Source organism: Sesamum indicum, linkage group LG3 (assembly GCF_000512975.1).
Source record: "Sesamum indicum cultivar Zhongzhi No. 13 linkage group LG3, S_indicum_v1.0, whole genome shotgun sequence".
Classification (NCBI taxonomy): Eukaryota; Viridiplantae; Streptophyta; class Magnoliopsida; order Lamiales; family Pedaliaceae; genus Sesamum; species Sesamum indicum.
In genome coordinates this window covers 13,519,162-13,541,094 of record NC_026147.1, presented here as the reverse complement: position 1 = coordinate 13,541,094, position 21,933 = coordinate 13,519,162, and the positions used below count along the sequence as shown (strand labels likewise).

The 21,933-nt window shown below is 31.9% G+C and overlaps 2 protein-coding genes and 1 pseudogene across 2 annotated transcripts; all 3 read left to right on the top strand.

Annotated features, from left to right (window-relative positions):
* LOC105158514 lies at positions 6,033-8,617 on the top strand (annotated as a pseudogene).
* LOC105158513 lies at positions 12,968-16,622 on the top strand. Its single transcript, XM_011075296.2, has 4 exons — positions 12,968-13,106; positions 13,712-14,590; positions 14,979-15,134; positions 15,652-16,622. Exons 2-4 carry the CDS (start codon positions 13,739-13,741, stop codon positions 15,898-15,900), a joined length of 1,257 nt encoding a protein of 418 aa, XP_011073598.1. The 5' UTR covers positions 12,968-13,106; positions 13,712-13,738; the 3' UTR covers positions 15,901-16,622.
* On the top strand, positions 19,001-21,933 carry LOC105158512. Its single transcript, XM_011075295.2, has 4 exons — positions 19,001-19,154; positions 19,748-20,627; positions 21,011-21,166; positions 21,688-21,933. The coding sequence occupies exons 2-4, from the start codon at positions 19,776-19,778 to the stop codon at positions 21,931-21,933; spliced, it is 1,254 nt and encodes a 417-aa protein (XP_011073597.1). The 5' UTR covers positions 19,001-19,154; positions 19,748-19,775.

Genomic DNA, 21,933 nt, shown 5'->3' with positions numbered 1-21,933 from the left:
ACATTAGTGATGCCAGATGTAATATTTTAAACCATTGGGGATCTATGTTTAATTATCAAATCTCATGAAATAGTGATGTGATTTCCTTATTTCTTAAAATTGTAAGGAAAAAAAGGGGAGGGGGTTAAATGCAAACACCCCTTCATCGTATGGGGTTATTTGTACTTTGTCCTTCAATCTTTTTTTTTTTTTTTAATATACTGTCCCACCCAACCTTTTAATTTTATTGCACTTTACATTTTTTAGAAAATAATGATGAAATATTTCGTCTGCTGTGTTCACGCGTTTTGAGAGCAATTTTGTGTTGGGTAAAATTTCACCCCCAGTCGCCATAGATTCCTTACCAATGGGGACAACTTTCAATATTTCTTCATATTAGTGTAAAATAATATATTAATTATCAGTTATATTCCTATTTTTATTTATAATTTGATTTTTTTAAAATTAATTCCAATTACAAATAATTAATGTAATTGATAATCTAATGTATATTTTATCATCAAATCAATGTCCAACAAATGTTATTTTTTTTTCTAATTTATCCTTGGACTCTCTCCTCTCTCTCCTCGTCTCCACTCTCTCTCCCCTCTTTCTCCTATTTCTCTTTTTTCTCCCAACGACTTAATATACGCTTATTACTTCTTTCTTTTTTGGATATTTAAAAAATATTTGAGTTTTTATCATTAATTATTTAATTGAGTACGTATTTTCAACTTCGACTTTATATAACTACAGACAAAAAAAAAAAAGAAAATATTTCACAAATTAATTTTATTTTAAGAAATTGTATTTCAATAAATAATTTAGAATTTTTTTTTTCTAAAATCATTCACAAACTACAATATAAAAATATAAATACCTTAAAAATGAATACTCTTCTTTACAGTCTTTTTACATCTAATCATATGTTATAATCCTTTCAACCAAACAACATATTATATTATCAATTGAAATATCACACATGCAATATCTCAAACCAAACATCATATAATATAATAACCATTCAATTTTTCATCGTATCTAATCTTATCACGTCTAATCCTATTACACCAACACCAATCAACATGAAAGGATACATCATTAATTCCATTTTTTATGTTCTAACAAGCAACACCACATGATCAAGGAAATCTACGTAGTTAAAACGAAATGTCTAAGTCCTTATTAAAAAAGAAGATGCATTAAGACAAAATCATGGTCAAGACGAAAGTGTGAAGCCAAGAAAGAAAGAAAGAGACATGAACCAATAGTAGCAAGTACAAATCCTTTCACTTTCCCCCTCTCAATTTCTATTTGGCAAATTAAATTCAACTTCACTCGTATTTGGTGTATTTATGAATATTTTTTTATTATTAAAAAAATTATCAATACTTTTGATTTTAATAATTGTCTAACAATTACTAGCTCGATCCATAAATCTCTGTTAATTTTTTCATCAATGTTTTGCAGTGGACTGACCTAACTGTCCTTGTGGACTATGAATTCTAATTTTACTTATTTTTTAAAATTTTGTTAAAAGAAATTATTGATTAAGTGGACAATTTTTGCTTTATAATATTTTAAAAATTTTCATCCACCTTGTCCAATTTTTTTTAAAGAAGAAAAAACTACGAGTATAAAGTTGGCAATTTCAAGTTTCATCCAAAAATTACATAATTTTCATCAAATATCAAGAGAGTATTGATAATTTTTAGAACAACAAAGGGATATTCACAATTACTAGTAAGTGTGGCACATTCTATGTGTGAGCATAGTTATTATAAAATATTCAAATAAAATATTTTTTTAAATTATATTATTTACTTTTTATAGAGTTAAAAATTATCTAATATATATATATATATATATATATAAGATAAAAATGAATGAGGAAAGAAAAATTACCAAAAGCTTGTACAAAAAATTATGATGAGCGGAGAAGTTAAAAATAATTATTCAATTTAAAAAAATAACATACCAATAAACTGAGACACAAATAGGGTGCTCTTCAATTGTACCAGTCATTTGTGGCACATTCTATGTGTGTGCAAATTTTATAAATATCATTTAAAATAAAATATCTATAAATTTTATTATTTAATAAAGTATATACAAAATAATAAGTTAATATTAAATTTGTACAAAAAATGGCGACAAAAAAAAAAGATGAAGGAAAATTAAAAAAAAAATATCAAAAGATAATAGGGGTGGAAAATTAGATGAAAATTTAAAAAATAAATAAATATAAAAAGAAACATACAGAAAAAAAGTAGAGACACTAAAGAGATACTCTCTCTTAATATATAGTAAAGATACCAAAATCTCAAAAAACTAGCAGTAATGTACCCTTTCTCTTTTGCCAAAGTAACTCTTTCCAGTTTTGATTTTCCTTGTTTATTTTTCCCTTTTATCCAAGTTATTTTTCTTATTTACAACAAGGATGAAGTGGGGAAACTCGATTTGAATTCAGAACCTCTCTTTTATTAAGGAGAGTTAATGTCATTTCAACTAAACGATTGATGGCAATTTATTCAAGTCATTACTATACTTTTTCGTGTTAGTAATTTACCTTTTTTTCTGCCTAGGAGGCAATAGGTATTAGGGTTGAGGAAAAATAAAGGCATTCGTTTAAAACAAGATAAAATAGAACTGTTCAATTGAAGAAAGGTGTAGAATTATGAAAACGAAAAATTATAATTTAGTCATGTAATTATTATGACATATTTAATTCTGCGTCTTTCGTAGTTATAGTCCAGTAATTTATACCCCCGTCACACATTTGATTTTACTTGTAACGCATTTGATCCAAGGCCTTGCACATTTGGACTTGAGTTAAGAAATTTGGCATGAACAAAACTATGTTGTCCGAAAAAAGACGTGATAATAATATGTCAAAGCACATGTCTTTTTTCCCGACTACATGTTGGCTGGATGATCCAATATGACAATCCATGATCAAATTTGCCAACCTAAGACGAAATGTTTGATGTCCTAATCAAATGTATGAGAATTAGGATCAAATTGTACAAAAAATTAACAAAAAAATGGTCATATATGCAAGTACAAATTTCACAAGTTGAGATGATAAGTTGATACAAAAAAAAAATTGATCATAAAAATAGTTATAGTTCGAATGACATAATGTAATTTACCCAAAATATGATTTTGCCAACTATGAGAATTGCCCTCGGACAAATGAGCAACAACCACATACTATAGTATGTCGCATGATTACCCACCTTTTGAATTCAAGGTTTTTTTCGGGAGGTTTTAAGTTCGAACCTAGGTGAGTGCATGAGTGTGTTGGGTGTAAGTATTAATAATAACTAGTATATGTGACACATTTAAATATGTGTGCATAATTAATCTTAAATGTAATAAACTAATTATTATTTAAAAAATATATGAATTAGATAAATAAAAATATATATAAAAATAGAGAAATTATTAGGAAAAATTAGAGAACTAAAGATGTGGAAGTTGAAAAGAGAGAGAATAACAACTCAAGAAGAGATAGAAAAATGAACATTAATAAAATAATTAAAACAAATTGATACGCCACAAAAAAGCGAGACATCAAAAAGATGTTCTCACTTAATAATAAGGTATAGATTAAACACACACACACACACCACATTATACGAGAAATCTGAAATCACTTAAAACGGTATCTCTACTTTTCCTATTATGATCAGAGAATTCTACAGTCCTTGATTTACTAGCTCGAGATCTCAAAAAATAGCCTACGACAAGAGCCAATTTCAAACAATTGTCCAACTACCAGATTTGTGTTATGGTCATAGTCTTCTTGCAGTTCATTTGCATATACATGAGATTACTGAAAACTTGTGTGAACTAATTAAGTTAATATATATCTAAAAAGAATAGAGGAGACAATTTTTTTCTTGTTCCTTTCAATTTATTACAATTCTGTGGATTTTATCAGCATATATAACTGTCCAACTATAATGAGTAAAATAGAGTTGTTCACTTGTAAGTTCAGCTACAGGCGATTTCAGTAGCGTGTAGGACTGTCCAACTATAACGCGGAAAATAGAACTGTTCAATTGTAGTAGTTAAAGTTGATGCAAATTTGAATCTCACCAGACGTGTATGTTTATTTTATTGTTTTTAATATACTAATGTGTTATTGAATACTGATGTATTTTATTGAGCCGATGTACTGCTCATTTAATTGATATATTAATGTAAATAACGAAAAAGAACTATTTGATTATAATGTTTAATTACATGCTATATCAGTAGCGTATAAGATTGTCCCACTATTAGATGATAAGATCCCATAAACTAATTACTCAAACACCACGGGACCTAATTACAAGAATCCACATGGTAGATACAAATGCCCCCTTGAAATTACAAATACCCTGACAAATACTCCCTTGTGACAACTCACTGGAGGGGGTTATTTGTTAGGATATTTGTAATTCCAAGGGGGTATTTATAATCTTTCAAATAATGAAAAAGTATTTGTAATTAAGACAAATTTTAGGATCAACCTTAAATTAAAGTATATGCAATCAAATTAATTCTATACAATTTTTTTTTTATTTCAAGAGAAAAATATGGTAGTTTGTTCTTCAAGACATTCCAACTTATTGATGAGACCCACATCTGAAATCATTAATTTATTTTTAAATTTTCAAATTCAAGAACTGATTTCATAAAATAATACAAATCAAGAAAGGAATTCTGAAGTTCCAATTTCAGTTTGCTGCACTACTTGATATGTTATCACTACAAAAAAATATACATATAAAATAATAACCCTTCATACTTAATAAATAATAGGGTAATTAGTATTGATAATTAGAGCACACTTGATGCATTTTCATAATTTAAAATCAATAAAATAAATTAACTTTAAATGCATATGAATTGAAAATTGTTAGTATAACTAAATGGTCAAAGATATGGCTATTTCTGCAAGTGAAATGAGTAAGGTAAAGGCATTTTAGTTTGCTTACATTGTACTTACCAAAACATAGTTTTTTCAGAAGGTTAAAACCAGGTTGAGTTTTAATAAATAATAGGGATAATTACACTTTCCTCCTTGAAGCTTGATATATATAATTACCCATAGATTTTATGTGAGGTGAGAAATTATATCTAGCACTCTAAGGTTTGCTTTCGTCTAACAAATAAGTCTTTTCGTTGGTCAATATTCACCGAATTTGCTGATATTAACAAAAAAATTGGAAAAAAAAATCTATATTTATCCCGATTGACTTATTACTGATTTATTACAGGTCAAGTAAATATTTTAATAACCAAATTATTGTCATATGACTTCACCCGTTAATGCATGTAAGGAAGTATATCTTCACCGTTATAAAAGTAGTTTAGTCGGGAAAAGATTGTTTGACTTGCAGTAAGTCAGTAATTAATCAATCGAGGGTAAATATCAATTTTCATTCAATTTTTTTGTTAATATGAGTGAATTTGGTGGATTTTGAATAATGGATAGACTGATTTTAGGTTTTCATGTGTTTTTGCAATCTCCTCAAGTTTTTGTTTTGTTCTGTTCAATGATGAAGCCTGCATGGTGATGAAGGAAAAAAAAATGGTGTCTTGGCCTCTGTTTCCTTTTCTTAATTGCTGTCTGAATTCAGTACTTTGTAAGCTGTTTTTGCAAGTGTGGTTTTGGAATTTGAAGAGTCGTGCAATTGTTGTTTCATAGAGTTATGGAATTTTGATAAGAGTTAATTGATTTCCAGCTTAGCCCCATAAGAAGACATATTAATTAGAGAAAGGTTGAAAGGAAGTTTATGAATTGAATTTAGTTGAAAAGGGTATTTTGATATATATCTGCCGGCCTTTCGGAACATCTAAGATTATGTTATACAATTCATTAGTATTGCTTTCCTGCTAATTTAGTTGAAAAGGGTGATGGATGGATGATGAGCTTTATGAGGATAAAAGCTCCTTCGGTTAAGATTTGTGTGATGAACTTTGTAGAGCTCGTATGACTTGTTTTTATGTTCCTGATATGGTTTTGAGTAGGTGTAAGCAACGCCTGTGGGGGTTAAAAAATGACTTGCGGTTCAGAGTGCCTGTTGCTCAACATGTCAATTGTGTTCTTGTTACTTGTGGTTCAAAGTTCACGAGCACAGCTAAGAAGTGAAAATGGGGTGAAAACTGATGTGTTTCTATCACCTGAATTTGTGTTGGAACCAGGATTGGTTTCTAATAAGTTTTACTATAACATCGACTTTCCTAGAGGTCATATTGCTATCAAGAGCTTTAATGGTGAAGTAATTGATGAGAAAGGGAATCCAGTCCCCCTTCATGAAGCTTATCTGCACCATTGGGTTGTCTTAAGATACTATCAGCGAAAAAGTATAGATATTCCTAAGCACCATGGTGATCTAGGATTCCTCCGTTCCGATCACATTATCATAAAGAACAGTGGAGTTTGTGACAGTGGCCTTTCACAATACTTTGGGCTGGGATCAGAGACTCGAAGAACAGCCACTTATGTGCCAGATCCTTATGGAATTAAAGTCGGTAATCCTGTGGATATCCCTAACGGATATGAGGAGCGATGGTTGCTTAATGTGCATGCAATTGACACTAGGGGTGCTGAAGACAAGTTGGGTTGCACTGAGTGCAGGTGTGATTTATACAATGTTACTACGGATGAATATGGCCTTGCCTTGCCTCCAAACTACACCAGTGGCTTGAAATGTTGTTACGATAGTACAAGATGCAGGGTGAAGGAAGGGTTTTAAAATGTGAAGAGAAGCCTCTTCTTGAGGTACACGGTGAAGTATGTTGATTGGCATGCCTCAATCGTGCCGGTTAAAATCTTTATACTTGATGTCACTGACGTATGGACAAAGGCGGATGAGTCCAGAGGGCTCAAAGCTAGACATTATTGCATGGTAATTAAGTGTATTCTTAATTCTGTTGAATAATTATTTATCCAAAAGTACGTTGTCTCAGACAAGTGAGTTTCAAGAAGCTTCTGAGTATAGAAAGCCGCATATCTCATTTGCTATTTTTCATCTCTTGCAAAACTTTCACAAGCAAGCTTTTACTGCGAGTCAAATTCTTGTTTTATGGTAAAGTCATTAATGGTTGCTGTAAAGATTAAGGACAGAACGTGATAATGATTAACTGGAGAGGAAGTCTAGTAAACATTAAGGAGAATACCACTGATTTAGTGACAAGTTGTCGTATCTTTTTGTTGCATCATTCATTCCTCTTTTTGTTCCTTCATATGTGTGCACCCCTAACACTTTTCAAGCTTTCTTGTACAGGTTGAGTATGAGGTTGAATCTTGTCAACTTGGCATGCCCAGTGATGGCTGCATTCAGGCCAAAACCTTAGCTTTAACTTGGCCAACGAGTGGCGATGTTATATATGGGGTCGCGCACCAGCACACCGGAGGCATTGGCTTGACTCTTTATGCGGAGGTATTTTAACATTTGTACATTTTCTCCCCTCGACTGGTCATAAAACTCCTCCGTTCTTTTTTTTTTTGTTTGTTCCAAACACATACTAAACACATTCAAGCAACATAAATTTATGTTATGGGATAAATTCATTCATTCACAGTAAAAGTTTGAGGAAGGAACAAACTCTGCAATCACAATGATGTTTCATGCACGAGTTCTTGAAAACGTTTCGTGTCTGATGTCTTATCTGAAAATGATTCTTATAGCTTCACTCTGGATGAAGCTACACTATCAGTTACAAGTAAACAAATAGTATTGGTAATTCTTGTGAAAACATATGTACCGCTCTTATTTTAAAGCCTCCCAATCTCTAAAATTAGCTAATTTGCTTTTATCGTAAAATTTCATTGTAGCATCTCTAATAAAAATATTAATATTTTCTAGCATCTTCTTGGATGGTAATTGTTTGATGAATCAATTCAGGGAGGGCGAGTAATATGCTCGTCGAACCCAACTTATGGTACAGGAGATGAAGCTGGAAATGAGGCCGGTTACATTGTGGGAATGTCTACCTGTTACCCTTCACCTGGCTCCGTCAAGATTGCTGCTGGGGAGACATTGACTCTCGTATCTAATTACAGCAGTACACCGAGACACACAGGAGTTATGGGACTCTTTTACCTCCTGATTTCCGATTCATCAGCAAAACCCGAAGCAATTGAAGTAAGATACAGCCCATCATTGTTTCTGAATCCTAATTTTTCTCTTGCCTGTGACAAATTAATCAATTGGCAAAATGCAAACTTGGAACTAGACATATCATTAGAAGTCTTGCATACAAACAACATTCTAATCTCTGTGTTGGCATAGCCAGATAGACGATAACATAACGCAAAACTCGAAGAGTCACTTCTTCTCTATCTCAATTCTTATTAATGAATTCCTGAGAATTAGTCATATGGACTGAACAAACCATTTTTTATTTGAAGTTAAATGATCGTTTATGTAAAAAATCCCCTAGCCTTGTAGGATCAAGTGATCATATTAGAACTAACATGTGATCTGTTGCTTATCTCGTGCAGGCAAATAAGAGTAGGGTCACGTTCGATTTTGGTTGGGCCGTTGCTTTGTTTGGTGTCGGACTCGTTGTAGTGGCCATCTTTATGTTCTACGGTAAGAACAGGAGGGGAGATGGCTATGAAGCTATAAAGGGATGAACTCATGCTTTGGCATTTGGCTGATCTCAAAATATGTGAACGGTTATTTTAAGATAAAGTTGGGGTATTCAATTTGTGTTTCTATGTTTCTAGTCCTGTTATTTGGTGTTGACGGTCTACGAGTTTTACAATGTACTTAATCATGATGAATAAAATGTGTAAGTGAAAATACTAACAAATTTAAATACATAATAGTGAATAATTGAGTGAATATGCAATTAGATTTGCATTGTGTGTATAATGTAATGAACAATATAATTTGTGAGTCAGAAATGGGTAGTTTTTGTTTCAAGAAACAACTCAGTTAGGATTACAGGTTTAGGACAATTTTGGTGGGAAGATGAGAAGTTACGTTACAACAATTGATAAACACTTTTGACTTGTGACAATTTGGTACTTTCTTCCTACGGCACTCTTGTTCACATTTTTTTGGTGTCTAAATCAAGGCTGGTCCAATTTGAGATGTGACTAACTCCTGTACTATAGATCCCAATTTCTATTCTAGTGAGTTCTCTTGACCAAGAATGATTGAGGTTCGAGTTCAAATCTGACTCGATCAAATTTAAATCAGTTATATGGTAAATGCAATATACATGTCGTGTAATTCGTGTACAGTTCGAGGAAAGTAAACAATCACATAATATCTAGGATACACTTACTCTGTGATTGATTTAATCCGGCCAAACCTGATTGGACAAGAATTTTTCAAAAAAAACGAGCAATAAAACTGATAGGAGGAAAAATATATTTTCACAATTTTCAGGAGCGAGAGAAGTCAAATAGGATTTTTTTTTTTTCTTCTTTTTTCTTAGTTACCATACTTCTTAAAATTTTAAAGAAACACATAGTCGTGTTCTTATACATGTCGGACATGCTAAACAATGTGTTCGACATGGTGTTTTTATTTTTCTTATAAATATCAGACACGCAAATATCATGTCGGACATGAGTCAGTGTTTAATATATATCCAAAGCTGCATGTGATGATTTTTTTTTTTTTTTTGGGTTTTTTTAAATGTCCGTACCTTATAGCTTTCAACCCTAAATTGGCTGCGTTGGGAATATACTTAGCCCCTCAATAATTTGTTTGTGTGCAAGATAACATTCTTTTATTTAAATAAGATTATCTTATTTTAAAATGGAAACTGCCAATCAGAATTTTTTATTGTTACTACAATTGTATTTTTTACGCACAGGAACAATATATGTATAAAATAGTTTTAAAATACATAAGTAATGTAAAAACTATGTACATACTATGTATCCATATAGTATTTTTAGCGGCATTTATAATTTTTCAAACAACGAAAAATGTAATCATGCCAAAGCTCAGGGAAAATTTTTGTAATTTACCCTTATAGATCTGATGGAGGAAAGAAATTAAGCCAAATATGACACGATGGTTACTTTTTTTTGAGTTTCTTTTCTTTTTTTTTTTAATATAATTTATTGAATTATATATTTTATTTTTATTTATAGTAAATTTTTAAATATAAAAAATTATTTATTATATGTAACGCAAGAACAACATGCCATGAAAACTATTACAATAAAAAAGGCAAGTAAACTAAATAACCCATTCATGCTCCAAAAATGCAAAGTTATATCTTCCCCCCAAAAAATTGAAATTGTGTCTACACCACCTCAAAAAAATCTCTATTTTACACTTAACCATCTCCTGTTATTATTTGGATGAAAAATATTGACGTTAGCAAAACAAATTATGTCAGTTTGTAATTTTACCGCTCATTTAACATTCCCAAGTATATTTTTGTACTTATAAAGGGATAAATATAATATATATATATATATGGAGTGAGATTTAAATCTTTATATTTTTTTCTTATAAGTATAAACTAATTACATGAGAATGTTAAATGAGGGGTAAATTAAAATTTTATTTAAGTTTCTTGCTAATGTCAGCAGTTTTTATACAAATCCTAATCAAAACGGATCGTGTGTAAATAACAAATTCTCAAGAGGAATATAAATATAATTTTGAAACTTCTATAGAAAAAAATATGATTTTATATTTTCAGAGGAATTTAAGTATAACGAATCCTTATTACTATTCATAAACTCATAGAAAATACTCAAAAAAATGGTATTTGGCTCAATTTGGGTAATCAATACCTATAATAAAAATTGAAATATCAAAATTTTAAAAAAAATATATTAAAATTTCGATTCATATTCTGTATAATTCCGACTCTTAGTTTAGGCAGAGTACATGACCTAGTCGGACCTTATATAATGAAATTTTCAAGAGCATGACAGATCCTTTTGAAAATGCACTCTCGATGCATCCTATATCAGGAGTTTGAATAGGACAACATATAAAATAAAAAAAGAAAAGTTACGTATGATTTTAAACAAAGTTACAAAATTTTGATGGGACAATAACAAATAAAATAAAATTTATGTATAATTTTAAAAAAAAATTACAAAACTTGATGATCCTTCCTTGGACGTAAATACATCAAATTAATGCACATAGTACTAAACTTTAAGCTTTTAATAAATTCTTTTAATTTTGATCGATCAACTTAATTATCAAATTATTATTATTATTTTATAAAATCATGATCCTGTTCTTATAAAATTTTCAAAAAAAAATTAGAAAATAATTGAATTTATAGATATATTTAAATAAATTCAGCTAAACGGTGTTTAGGGCCGGGGTAATGATTTTGTCATTGCTTATGCATTATTATCTAATAATTTATAATATTGTTTGGAAGAATTCTCCGAACATTTTCTTCATTGCCAACATCATATATCACTATCTTTGAATTCGTCAACTTAACCTACTAAACTAATTCATTGAACCCTACAGTATTCTTTTGGGACAAGCAACATAAAATATCAGGATTTTTATAAATAACGACAATAATCAACATCAAAAGGATACATCACATTGTATTTATTATACTTGAGATTTTCGAATCAGATTCTTACTATCCGAAAGATTATTATTGAGGATCGCCTAGCAAACTCGACGATAATTTTTTTTTCAGGAGTTCTTACTATCAAATTAAAATGAACGTGGTCTTAAAAATTAATCTATCAGAGCAAAAAATCTCGACCTGAATCAAATACTATACATAGTTAGCATTTCAATCCAAGCAACATCACATGATGAAGAAAATCTGAGTTGTGAGAGTACGTAGTTAAAAAGAAATGTCCATCTAGCCTTTATTGAAAATGTCCATCATGCACCAAGACAAAACAACATGGTCAGGACCAAAGTGTGAAACCAAGAAATAAAAGGGACATGAAGCAATAGACACTTAGAATTGGGTAAGAGGCTCAAGTGTTGTCATAATTGGGAAACTACAAATCCTTTCACTTTCCATCACTACTTCCCCTCTCTTTATATATAATTGGATCAATGAATATAAGTACAACCGGATAATTACGCTCCCCTCTTCTGAGGTTTGGTATAATCGCATGTAGATCTCTTATAATTTGAGAAATTACATTTAGCATTCTTGAGGTTTCCTTCTTTCTGGCAAATAAATACATCTGTTAGTTAAAGTTCAAGAAATTTGCTGATATTAATAAAAAAATTGAACGAAAATTGATATTTACCCTCGATTGACTTATTATTGATTTGTTGCAGGTCAAATAATTTTTTTGAACTAAATCATTCTTATAACAATAAAGTACCTCCTCAAATGCATTAACGCATAGATAAGTATCAGTGTAATTTAATCATTAAAAATTTATTTAACTCGCAATAAAATAGTAATAAGTTAATTTGGGGTATATATAGATTTTATTTTATATTTTTTGTTAATATCAGCAAATTTAATGAATCTTGACTAACAGAAGGACTTATTTATTAGACAAAAACAAACATCATGAGTGCTAAAATTGTTTTGACTTTGACATATTTGAAATTTTAATCATGATTAAATTAAGTCCGTGCATAGCACGACGCGTTAAAGTGGTAGTTTTGATACCAATGTATGAAAATTATTATAATGTCAAAAATACCCTTCAACTTCCCAAACTCTTCTTAAACTAACTACTTAATCAAGCTCCTTCAGAAGAACATGCAATTATATGGACTCAAAAACTAAATTTACTCCCATTTTATTGTTAATAGAAATAACAAATTAGTATTTGTTTTTGCACGTTTTATATAACATATATCGTACAAAGTGTCAATTTTTAATTTAATGTTAATAAAATATAGATTGATAATTAATGCATTAAAAAAATTAACAGATAATTTTTGTACGTGAAATTGCAGGACAATATCAAAAGTTTAATATAAAAAAATAATTATGAGCTTTAATAAAATAAAAATATTATTAAAAATTATGTGCGTTGTTTCGTTCAAGCTAAAAAAGAGGGGTCCACCCATTTTTGCAATGTGATCACAATATAGTCTGCTCCTGCATCTGCATGTGTCTGCTTTAGGCCCTTCAACAATATTCTTTCTATGTGTAATTCTTGAACCAGACACACACTACCGTTTTTGGTAAGCTTTTCTTTTCTGTTGCTTAGATTTTCAATCATTTGATTCCTAGGTCTTTCTGTATTCTGTGTATCTCGGTGTGTAAGGAGAGTTTCTATTTGTAATAGGTATATGCTTGTGAATCCTTTTTCTTTTTTTCAAGATTTTTGGCAATCTCCTCAGGTTTTGGTTTTGTGCTGCTTAGTGATGAAGCTTGCATGGTGGTGGTGTTTGATTAGTAGATAAACTGTTTATGTTTTGGCCTCTTACTTGTTGATAGATGTAATCTCAGTTTCTTTCTTTCGGTTGCTGTCTGAATTCAGTATTTTTTATGCTAAGAAGTATTTGAAGACAAAGTATTCAAACAAAGGGAAAAATAAAGTTTATGAATTGAATTTAGTTGAAAAGGTGTATTCGGATATATGATATGGATGTGCCTGGCTTTTGGAACATCTATGAGAATGATATGCAATTTATTAGTAATGCTTTTCTGTTAATTGGGTTGAAAGAGGTGATTGGATGGATGACGAGCTTTATGTGGATAAAAGCCCTTTCGGTGTAGATATGTGTGATGAACTTTGTAGAGCTCATATGACTTGTTTTTGTGTTGCTAATATGGATTTGATCAGGTGTAAGCAACGCCGTTGGGGTAAAAAATGGCTGGTGGTTCAGAGTTCCCGTTGCTTTTTTTGTCAATCGTGTTCTTGTTATTTGTGGTTCAAAGTTCACAAACACAGCTAAGAAGTGAAAATGGGTTGAAAACTGATGTGTTTGTATCACCTAAAATTGTGTTGAAACCAGGATTGGTTTCTGACAAGTATTACTATAACATCGACTTTCCTAGAGGTCATATTGCGATCAAGAGTTTTAATGGCGAAGTAATTGATGAGGAAGGGAATCCAGTCCCCCTTCATGAAACTTATCTGCACCATTGGGTTGTTATAAGATACTATCAACAAAAAGGTACAGATATTCCTAAGCACCATGATAATCTAGGATTCCTCCACTCCGATCACATTATCATAAGGAACAGTGGGGTTTGTGATAGTGGACTTTCACAGTACTTTGGGCTGGGATCAGAGACTCGAAAAACAGCCACTTATGTGCCGAATCCTTATGGAATTGAAGTCGGTAATCCTGCAGATATCCCTGATGGATACGAGGAGCGATGGATGCTTAATGTGCATGCAATTGATACTAGGGGTGCTGAAGACAAGTTGGGTTGCACTGAGTGCAGATGTGACTTATACAATCTTACTATGGATGGACATGGCCGTCCCTTGCCTCAAAACTATAATGGTGGCTTGAGATGTTGTCATGATGGTGCAAGATGCAGGGTGAAGGAAGGCATTGATGGTGTTAAGAGAAGCCTTGTCTTGAGGTACAAAGTAACGTATGTCGATTGGGATGCTTCAATCGTGCCTGTTAAAATCTATATACTTGACGTCACTGACATATGGACAAAGGCGGATGAGTCCAGGGGGCTCAAAGCCAGACATATTTGCGTGGTAAGAAAGTGTATTCCTTATTCTTTTATATAATTATTTATCTAAAGTATGTTACCCCGGACAAGTGAGTTTGAAGAAGCGTCTGAGTATAGAAAGTCTTATTTGCTATTATTCATCTATTTGGAAAACTTTCACAAGCATGCTTTTACTGCAAGTCAAATTCCTGTTTTAGTTTAACTTTAGTCCTTTAGATGACAAAGATATTTATGGTTGCTCTAATGATTCAGCACAGAATGTAATAACATTAATTGGAAGGAAAGTGTAGTAAACATTAAGGAGAATACCACTGATTTAGTGCCAAGTTGCTGTGTCTGTTTGCGGTATCATTCATTCCTCTTTCTGTTCCTTCATGTGTGTGCCCATAACTTTCTGAAATATTCTTATATAGGTCGAGTATGACGTTGAATCTTGTCCAGTTGGCATGGCCAATGATGGATGCATTCATACCAAAACCTTAACTGTTAGTTTGCCAACGGGTGGCGACGTAATATATGGGGTTGGACATCAGCATGCAGGAGGCATTGGTTCAACTCTTTATGGGGAGGTATTTAACATTCTTCACATTTTTCTCCCATCACCTAGGCGAGGTATTTAACATTTTGTACATTTTTCTCCCATCACCTAGTCATAAATCATCCCATTCCTCTTCTTGTTTGTTCCAAAAACATACTAAACACATTCGAGCAATGTTAATTTTTTTTGTTGGGATTGGTTAAATTCATTTTTTTCACAGTAAGTTTCAGGAAGGAACAAACTCCATAGTCACAATTAGTTTTTGTGCACTACTTGATAAGGTTTTGTGGTTGATTTCTTATATGAATATGATTCGTATTTGTTTCATCCAGGATGAAGTTACACTCTCAGTAAACAAAAAGTATCTGCAAATCCTTAGAGAATTGATGTATTTCTCTTATTTTGGCGCCTTCCAGCCGTTTGAAATTAGCTAATCACTTTTATCTCAGGACTTCTTTTCAGCACTCTAATGAACTTTTCACAACAAAAAAAATATGAATATCTGCTAACCTCTTCTTGAATGGTAATTCTCTGGTCAATTTATTCAGGGAGGGCGAGCAATATGCACGTCGAATCCAACTTATGGTATGGGAGATGAACCTGGAAATGAGGCCGGCTACATTGTGGGAATGTCTACTTGTTACCCTTCACCTGGCTCTGTCAAGATTGCTGCCGGAGAGACACTGACGCTCGTATCTAACTACAGCAGTACACAGAATCATACAGGAGTCATGGGGCTCTTTTACCTCCTGATTTCAGATTCATCAGCTAAACCAGACGCAGTCCTGCACGCCTGAAGTAAGATAGACTACATGATCATTTCTAAATCTCATTTTCCTTGTGTATATGACAAAGTCATCATATGGACACATGCAAGACCTTTGAACTAGAAGTATAATTAGAAGGCATGCAAACAAACAGCACTCTAACCTCTCTATAGGCGTAGACAGAGAGACGAGGCACAGCATAACACTTGAAGAATTACTTTTCCTCTTTCTCAATTCTTATTAATGTGTCCGTGATTATTTATAACACACTGCTAGCCTTGTAGGATCAAGTGATCACATTAGGACTAACATGCAACCTGTTGCTTATCCCATGCAGGCACATAAGAGTAGGATGATCTCTGATTTTGGTTTGGTAGTTACTCTGTTTGGAGTCGGGCTCATTGTACTAGCCATCTTTATGTTCTACACTAAGAGCAGAAGAGGAGATGGCTATGAAGTTATAATAGGATGAGCCCCGTGCTTTCATACTTGGCAGTTATTTTAAGATAAGCTCATGTATTCGGTTTGTGTTTCTATGTTTCGTCTCTCGTTATTTTGTGTCGAAAGTCTACGAGTTGTACAATATACTTAATCATGATGAGTACAATGTGCAAGTGAAAAAATACTCAAAAACTCCATAATGGTGAATAATTGAGTGAATATGCAATTAGATTTTCAATGTGTGTATAATATCATGAACAATACAGTTTGTATATCATAAATGGCTAGTTTTTGATTCAAGAAACAGCTCAGTTGGGATTACAGGTTTAGAACAATTTTGGTGGGAGATGAGAAGTTACATTACAACAATAGATCAACACACTTTTGACTTGTGACAATTTAGTACTTTCTTCCTATGCTACTTTTGTTGACATTTTGCTGGTGTCTAAATCAAGGTTGGTCCAATCTGAGAGGTGACTGCCTCCTGAAATATACATCCTGACTTCTATTTTAGTGAGTTCTCTTGATGAAGAATCAAATTGGATTTTTTTTTCTCTTTTTTTCTTAGCTACCATACTTTTTAAAATTGTAAAGAAAGAAAGAAAAGAAAAAAAAAAAGCCCTAGTCGTGTCATTTTACATATCGTATATGCTAAACAGTGCGTTCAACACTGTGTTTTTGTATGATTCCAAGGCTTGTTTTTAATCAAATCTTAGTAATGAACATCAACTTTTTAAGGAATAATAATATTTACACTTCCTAACATATGATCTGTTTATATAAGTCCTCCTTACTTTTTGAATAATTACAGATGCCATACTTGACAACTAAAGAACACTGATAGTTTATGTATGACTTAGAAGCCGTATGTGTGTGGATAATATCCACTTTTCTGATAGACGTATCAAAAAGACATGAGTGATTTGTGTAAACAGGCCATAGGTCAGAGAGATAAATATTGTTATCTCATTTTTTAATTCTTTATGCAGTATAATATATATATATATATATATATATATATTATTTTGAATATTGTTTTCTTGTTTGAAGAAAGGGGATGTTATAGTTTCTTGTTTATTTTTTAAAAGAAAAAACAAGTAAATAAAGTTATTAAAACTTTACTTTTAAATATAAATATAAGTAAAAATAAATAATTTAAAAATTAGGGTAATATATTGAACTTATCTAAATTTAAATATAATGTAAATAATAATTTTTAAGTGGCAAAATAAAAATTCAAATAGACTATCGAAATATGGCAACCAGAATAAGCAGGATTTATGTGTTAAAATAAATAAATAAATATCATCAGTATTTCAAACTTTAAAATAAAGTAAGTCATAGATAATTCAAATTTTAAAATTAAAATAATTAATAAATATTAAAATATATAAGTAGTATTTTATATCAAATAAATTTTAAATTATATTCCTGACAAATTTATCTAAAAAAATATTAGTGAATTTTTTGGATAAAGATAAGCAATCTTATACTCATCTAGAAATAAATAAAAATAAGAACTATTTTCTTACATGAAAATATAAAATTCAAAAAGACTATCTAATTATGCACATACGTTGCGCTTACTTGAATAGTCTTTAAAATGAAATGAATAAGTAATAAATAATTAAAAATTAAAAACAACCAAGAAATATAAAAATTATCTAATACCTAAATAAAATATTATATTATTAACTAACTTATCCAAAAAGATCTGGTAAATCTTTTGGATAAAGATAAATAATCTAATATTTAATTATCTAAATTTATTTAATTTGCAATAAAAAAGTAATAAGTTAATTGTAAGTAAATATAGATTTTTTTTAATTTTTTATTAATATCAACAAATTTGGTGAATTTTAACTGACAGAATGACTTATGTGTTAGACAAAAGTAAACCTCATGGGTGTTAAATATAATTTTTCAAATGGGGATCCATGTGTAGTTCTATATTAAATTTTAGGAGAGAGAAGTGCAGTTATCTCTAAATGAATGTAATGAATTTCTTGCACTTTCAAATTAAAAAAAAAAAATACTCGAAATAAATTGGAGAAGAAAATAAATAAATACTTGGTGCAATTTTCTTAAATAAAAATGCTGTTGAAATTATATAAGTATATATATATAAAAGAGTGAGAGGATAATTTTGGCAATCCAAAAAATTCAGAAGCTATAATATTGTTTGAAATAAAAATAAGGGGTTTTATGTTCACTTACTTATTTTGGCTGACATATTCACTTATTTATTTATGTTCTAATTTGAGAAGATTTTTCGTTCAAATATTTTTTATTTAATATTTTCCAACTTATCTATTCAAGTGATCTTTTATTTAAAAACTTCAAGAAATTTATTAAATTCACAATAATTATGTTTGTAGTCTAAAATAATTGCCCAAAGGTAAATTTTTCCAATTAAGACAATTATATTTTTTCAAATTTATGGGGGAGGGACCAAATTGCAATTTGAAAATAGAAAGGGAAGCATTAAAATGATTTATTTGTTAAGGAAAAAGAACTGTTATAAAGGTAATATGGAAGAATTAGCCACTGGAGGGACTAATTTGAAGTGAGTTAAAACCATGAGGACTATTTTGAAGTTAAATTAAAATAAATTTTACCTTTTGTAAACTCTTTGACTTGTCAACGATATCGTTTGATTTCCTTGATTCTCTTTGGTACTCGAAAAAGAGGGGTCCACCCACTTTTGGAATGCGAAATCAAACAAGAACTTCAGTGATTGGGTGTGAATCACAATATAGTCTGCTCCTGCATCTGCATGTGTCTGCTATAGGCCCTTCAACAATGTTGTAATTCTTGAACCAGACACCACACTACTGTGTCTGGTAAGCTTTTCTTTTCTGTTGCTTAGATTTTCAATCATTTGATTCCTGGGTCTTTCTGGATTCTGTGTAACTCGGTGTGTAAGGAGAGTTTCTATTTGTAATGGGTATATGCTTGTGAATCTTTTTTCTTTTTTTCAAGATTTTTAGCAACCTCCTCAGGTTTTGGTTTTGTGCTGTTTAGTGATGAAGCCTGCAAGGTGGTGTTGTTTGATTGGTAGATAAACTGTTTGTGTTTTGGGCTGATAGATGTAATCTCAGTTTGTTTCTCTCAATTGCTGTCTGAATTCAGTATTTTTTATGCTAAGAAGTATCTGAAGACAAAGTATTCAAAGAAAGGGAAAAATAAAGTTTATGAATTGAATTTAGTTAAAAGGTGTATTCGGATATATGATATGTATGTGCCTGCCTTTCGGAATATCTATGAGTATGTTATCCAATTTGTTAGTATTACTTTTCTGTTAATTTGGTTGAAAGAGGTGATTGGATTGATGACGAGCTTATGTGGATAAAAGCACCTTCGGTGTAGATATGTGTGATGAACTTCGTAGAGTTCGTATGACTTCTTTTTGTGTTGCTAATATGGATTTGAACAGGTGTAAGCAACGCCTGTTGGGGTGAAAAATGGCTTGTGGTTCAGAGTTCCGTTTGCTTTTCTTGTCAATCGTGTTCTTGTTATTTGTGGTTCAAAGTTCACAAGCGCAGCTAAGAAGTGAAAATGGGTTGAAAACTGATATGTTTGTATCACCTAAAATTGTGTTGGAACCAGGATTGGTTTCTAACAAGGTTTACTACAACATCGACTTTCCTAGAGGTCATATTGCTATCAAGAGTTTTAATGCCGAAGTAGTTGATGAGGAAGGGAATCCAGTTCCCCTTCATGAAACTTATCTGCACCATTGGATTGTTGTAAGATACTATCAGCGAAAAGGTATAGATATTCCTAAGCACCATGACGATCTAGGATTCCTCCACTCCGATCACATTATCATAAGGAACAATGGGGTTTGTGATAGTGGCCTTTCACAGTACTTTGGCCTGGGATCAGAGACTCGAAGAACAGCAACTTATGTGCCGGATCCTTATGGAATTGAAGTCGGTAATCCTGCAGATATCCCTGATGGATACGAGGAGCGATGGATGCTTAATGTGCATGCAATTGATACTAGGGGTGCTGAAGACAATTTGGGTTGCACTGAGTGCAGGTGTGACTTATACAATCTTACGGTGGATGGACATGGCCGCCCCTTGCCTCCAAACTATAATGGTGGCCTGAGATGTTGTCATGATGGTGCAAGATGCAGGGTGAAGGAAGGGTTTGATGGTGTTCAGAGAAGCCTTGTCTTGAGGTACACAGTGACGTATGTCGATTGGGATGCCTCAATTGTGCCTGTTAAAATCTATATACTTGACGTCACTGACATATGGACAAAGGCAGATGAGTCCAGGGGGCTCAAAGCTAGACATATTTGCATGGTAAAAGCATATTCCTTATTCTGTTGTATAATTATTATCTAAACTATGTTACCCCAGACAACGAGTTTGAAGAAGCGTGTGAGTATAGAAAGTCTTATTTGCTATTATTCATCTATTTGGAAAACTTTCACAAGCATGCTTTTACTGCAAGTCAAATTTCCTGTTTTAGTTACTTTAGTCCTTTAGATGACAAGACATTTATGGTTGCTCTAATGATTCAGGACAGAATGTGATCACATTAATTGGAAGGAAAGTGTAGTAAACATTAAGGAGAATACCACTGATTTAGTGCCAAGTTACTGTATCTTTTTGCGGTATCATTCATTCCTCTTTATGTTCCTTCATGTGTGTGCCCCTAACTCTTCTGGAGTGTTCTTATATAGGTCGAGTATGATGTTGAATCTTGTCCAGTTGGCGTGGCCAATGATGGATGCATTCATACCAAAACCTTAACTGTTAGTTTGCCAACGGGTGGCGACGTAATATATGGGGTCGGACATCAGCATGCAGGAGGCGTTGGTTCAACTCTTTACGGGGAGGTATTTAACATTTTGCACATTTTTCTGCCATCACCTAGGGTAGGTATTTAACATTTTGTACATTTTTCTCCAGTCACCTAGTCATAAATCTTCCCATTCTTCTTCTTGTTTGTTCCAAACACATACTAAACACATTCGAGCAATGTTTAATTTTTTTTGCTGGGATTGGTTAAATTCGTTTCTTCACAGTAAGTTTCAGGATGGAACAAACTCCATAATCACAATTAGTTTTTGTGCACTACTTGATATGTTTTGTGGCTGGTTTCTTATCTGAATATGATTCGTATTCGCTTCATCCAGGATGAAGTTACACTCTCAGTATAAGTAAATAAAAAGTATCTGCAAATCCTTTGAGAATCGATGTATTTCTCTTAGTTTGGCGCCTTCCAGCCGCTGAAGTTAGTTAATCACTTTTATCTCAGGACTTCATTTCAGCACTCTATTGAACTTTTCACAACAAAAAAAATATGAATATCTGCTAACCTCTTCTTGGATGGTAATTTTTTGGTCAATTAATTCAGGGAGGGCGAGCAATATGCACGTCGAATCCAACTTATGGTATGGGAGATGAACCTGGAAATGAGGCCGGCTACATTGTGGGAATGTCTACCTGTTACCCTTCACCTGGCTCTGTCAAGATTGCTGCCGGAGAGACACTGACGCTCGTATCTAACTACAGCAGTACACAGAATCATACAGGAGTCATGGGGCTCTTTTACCTCCTGATTTCAGATTCATCAGCAAAACCAAATGCATTCCTGCACTGA

What these genes read in the sequence shown, in the direction of transcription:
- LOC105158513 (XM_011075296.2), top strand. Translation starts at nt 13,739, where the DNA reads ATGGCTGGTGGTTCAGAGTTCCCGTTGCTTTTTTTGTCAATCGTGTTC. An exon ending in AAGCCAGACATATTTGCGTG is followed by an intron (nt 14,591 to 14,978) that starts GTAAGAAAGTGT and finishes ATTCTTATATAG; the next exon opens with GTCGAGTATGACGTTGAATC. An exon ending in GTTCAACTCTTTATGGGGAG is followed by an intron (nt 15,135 to 15,651) that starts GTATTTAACATT and finishes CAATTTATTCAG; the next exon opens with GGAGGGCGAGCAATATGCAC.
- LOC105158512 (XM_011075295.2), top strand. Translation starts at nt 19,776, where the DNA reads ATGGCTTGTGGTTCAGAGTTCCGTTTGCTTTTCTTGTCAATCGTGTTC. An exon ending in AAGCTAGACATATTTGCATG is followed by an intron (nt 20,628 to 21,010) that starts GTAAAAGCATAT and finishes GTTCTTATATAG; the next exon opens with GTCGAGTATGATGTTGAATC. An exon ending in GTTCAACTCTTTACGGGGAG is followed by an intron (nt 21,167 to 21,687) that starts GTATTTAACATT and finishes CAATTAATTCAG; the next exon opens with GGAGGGCGAGCAATATGCAC.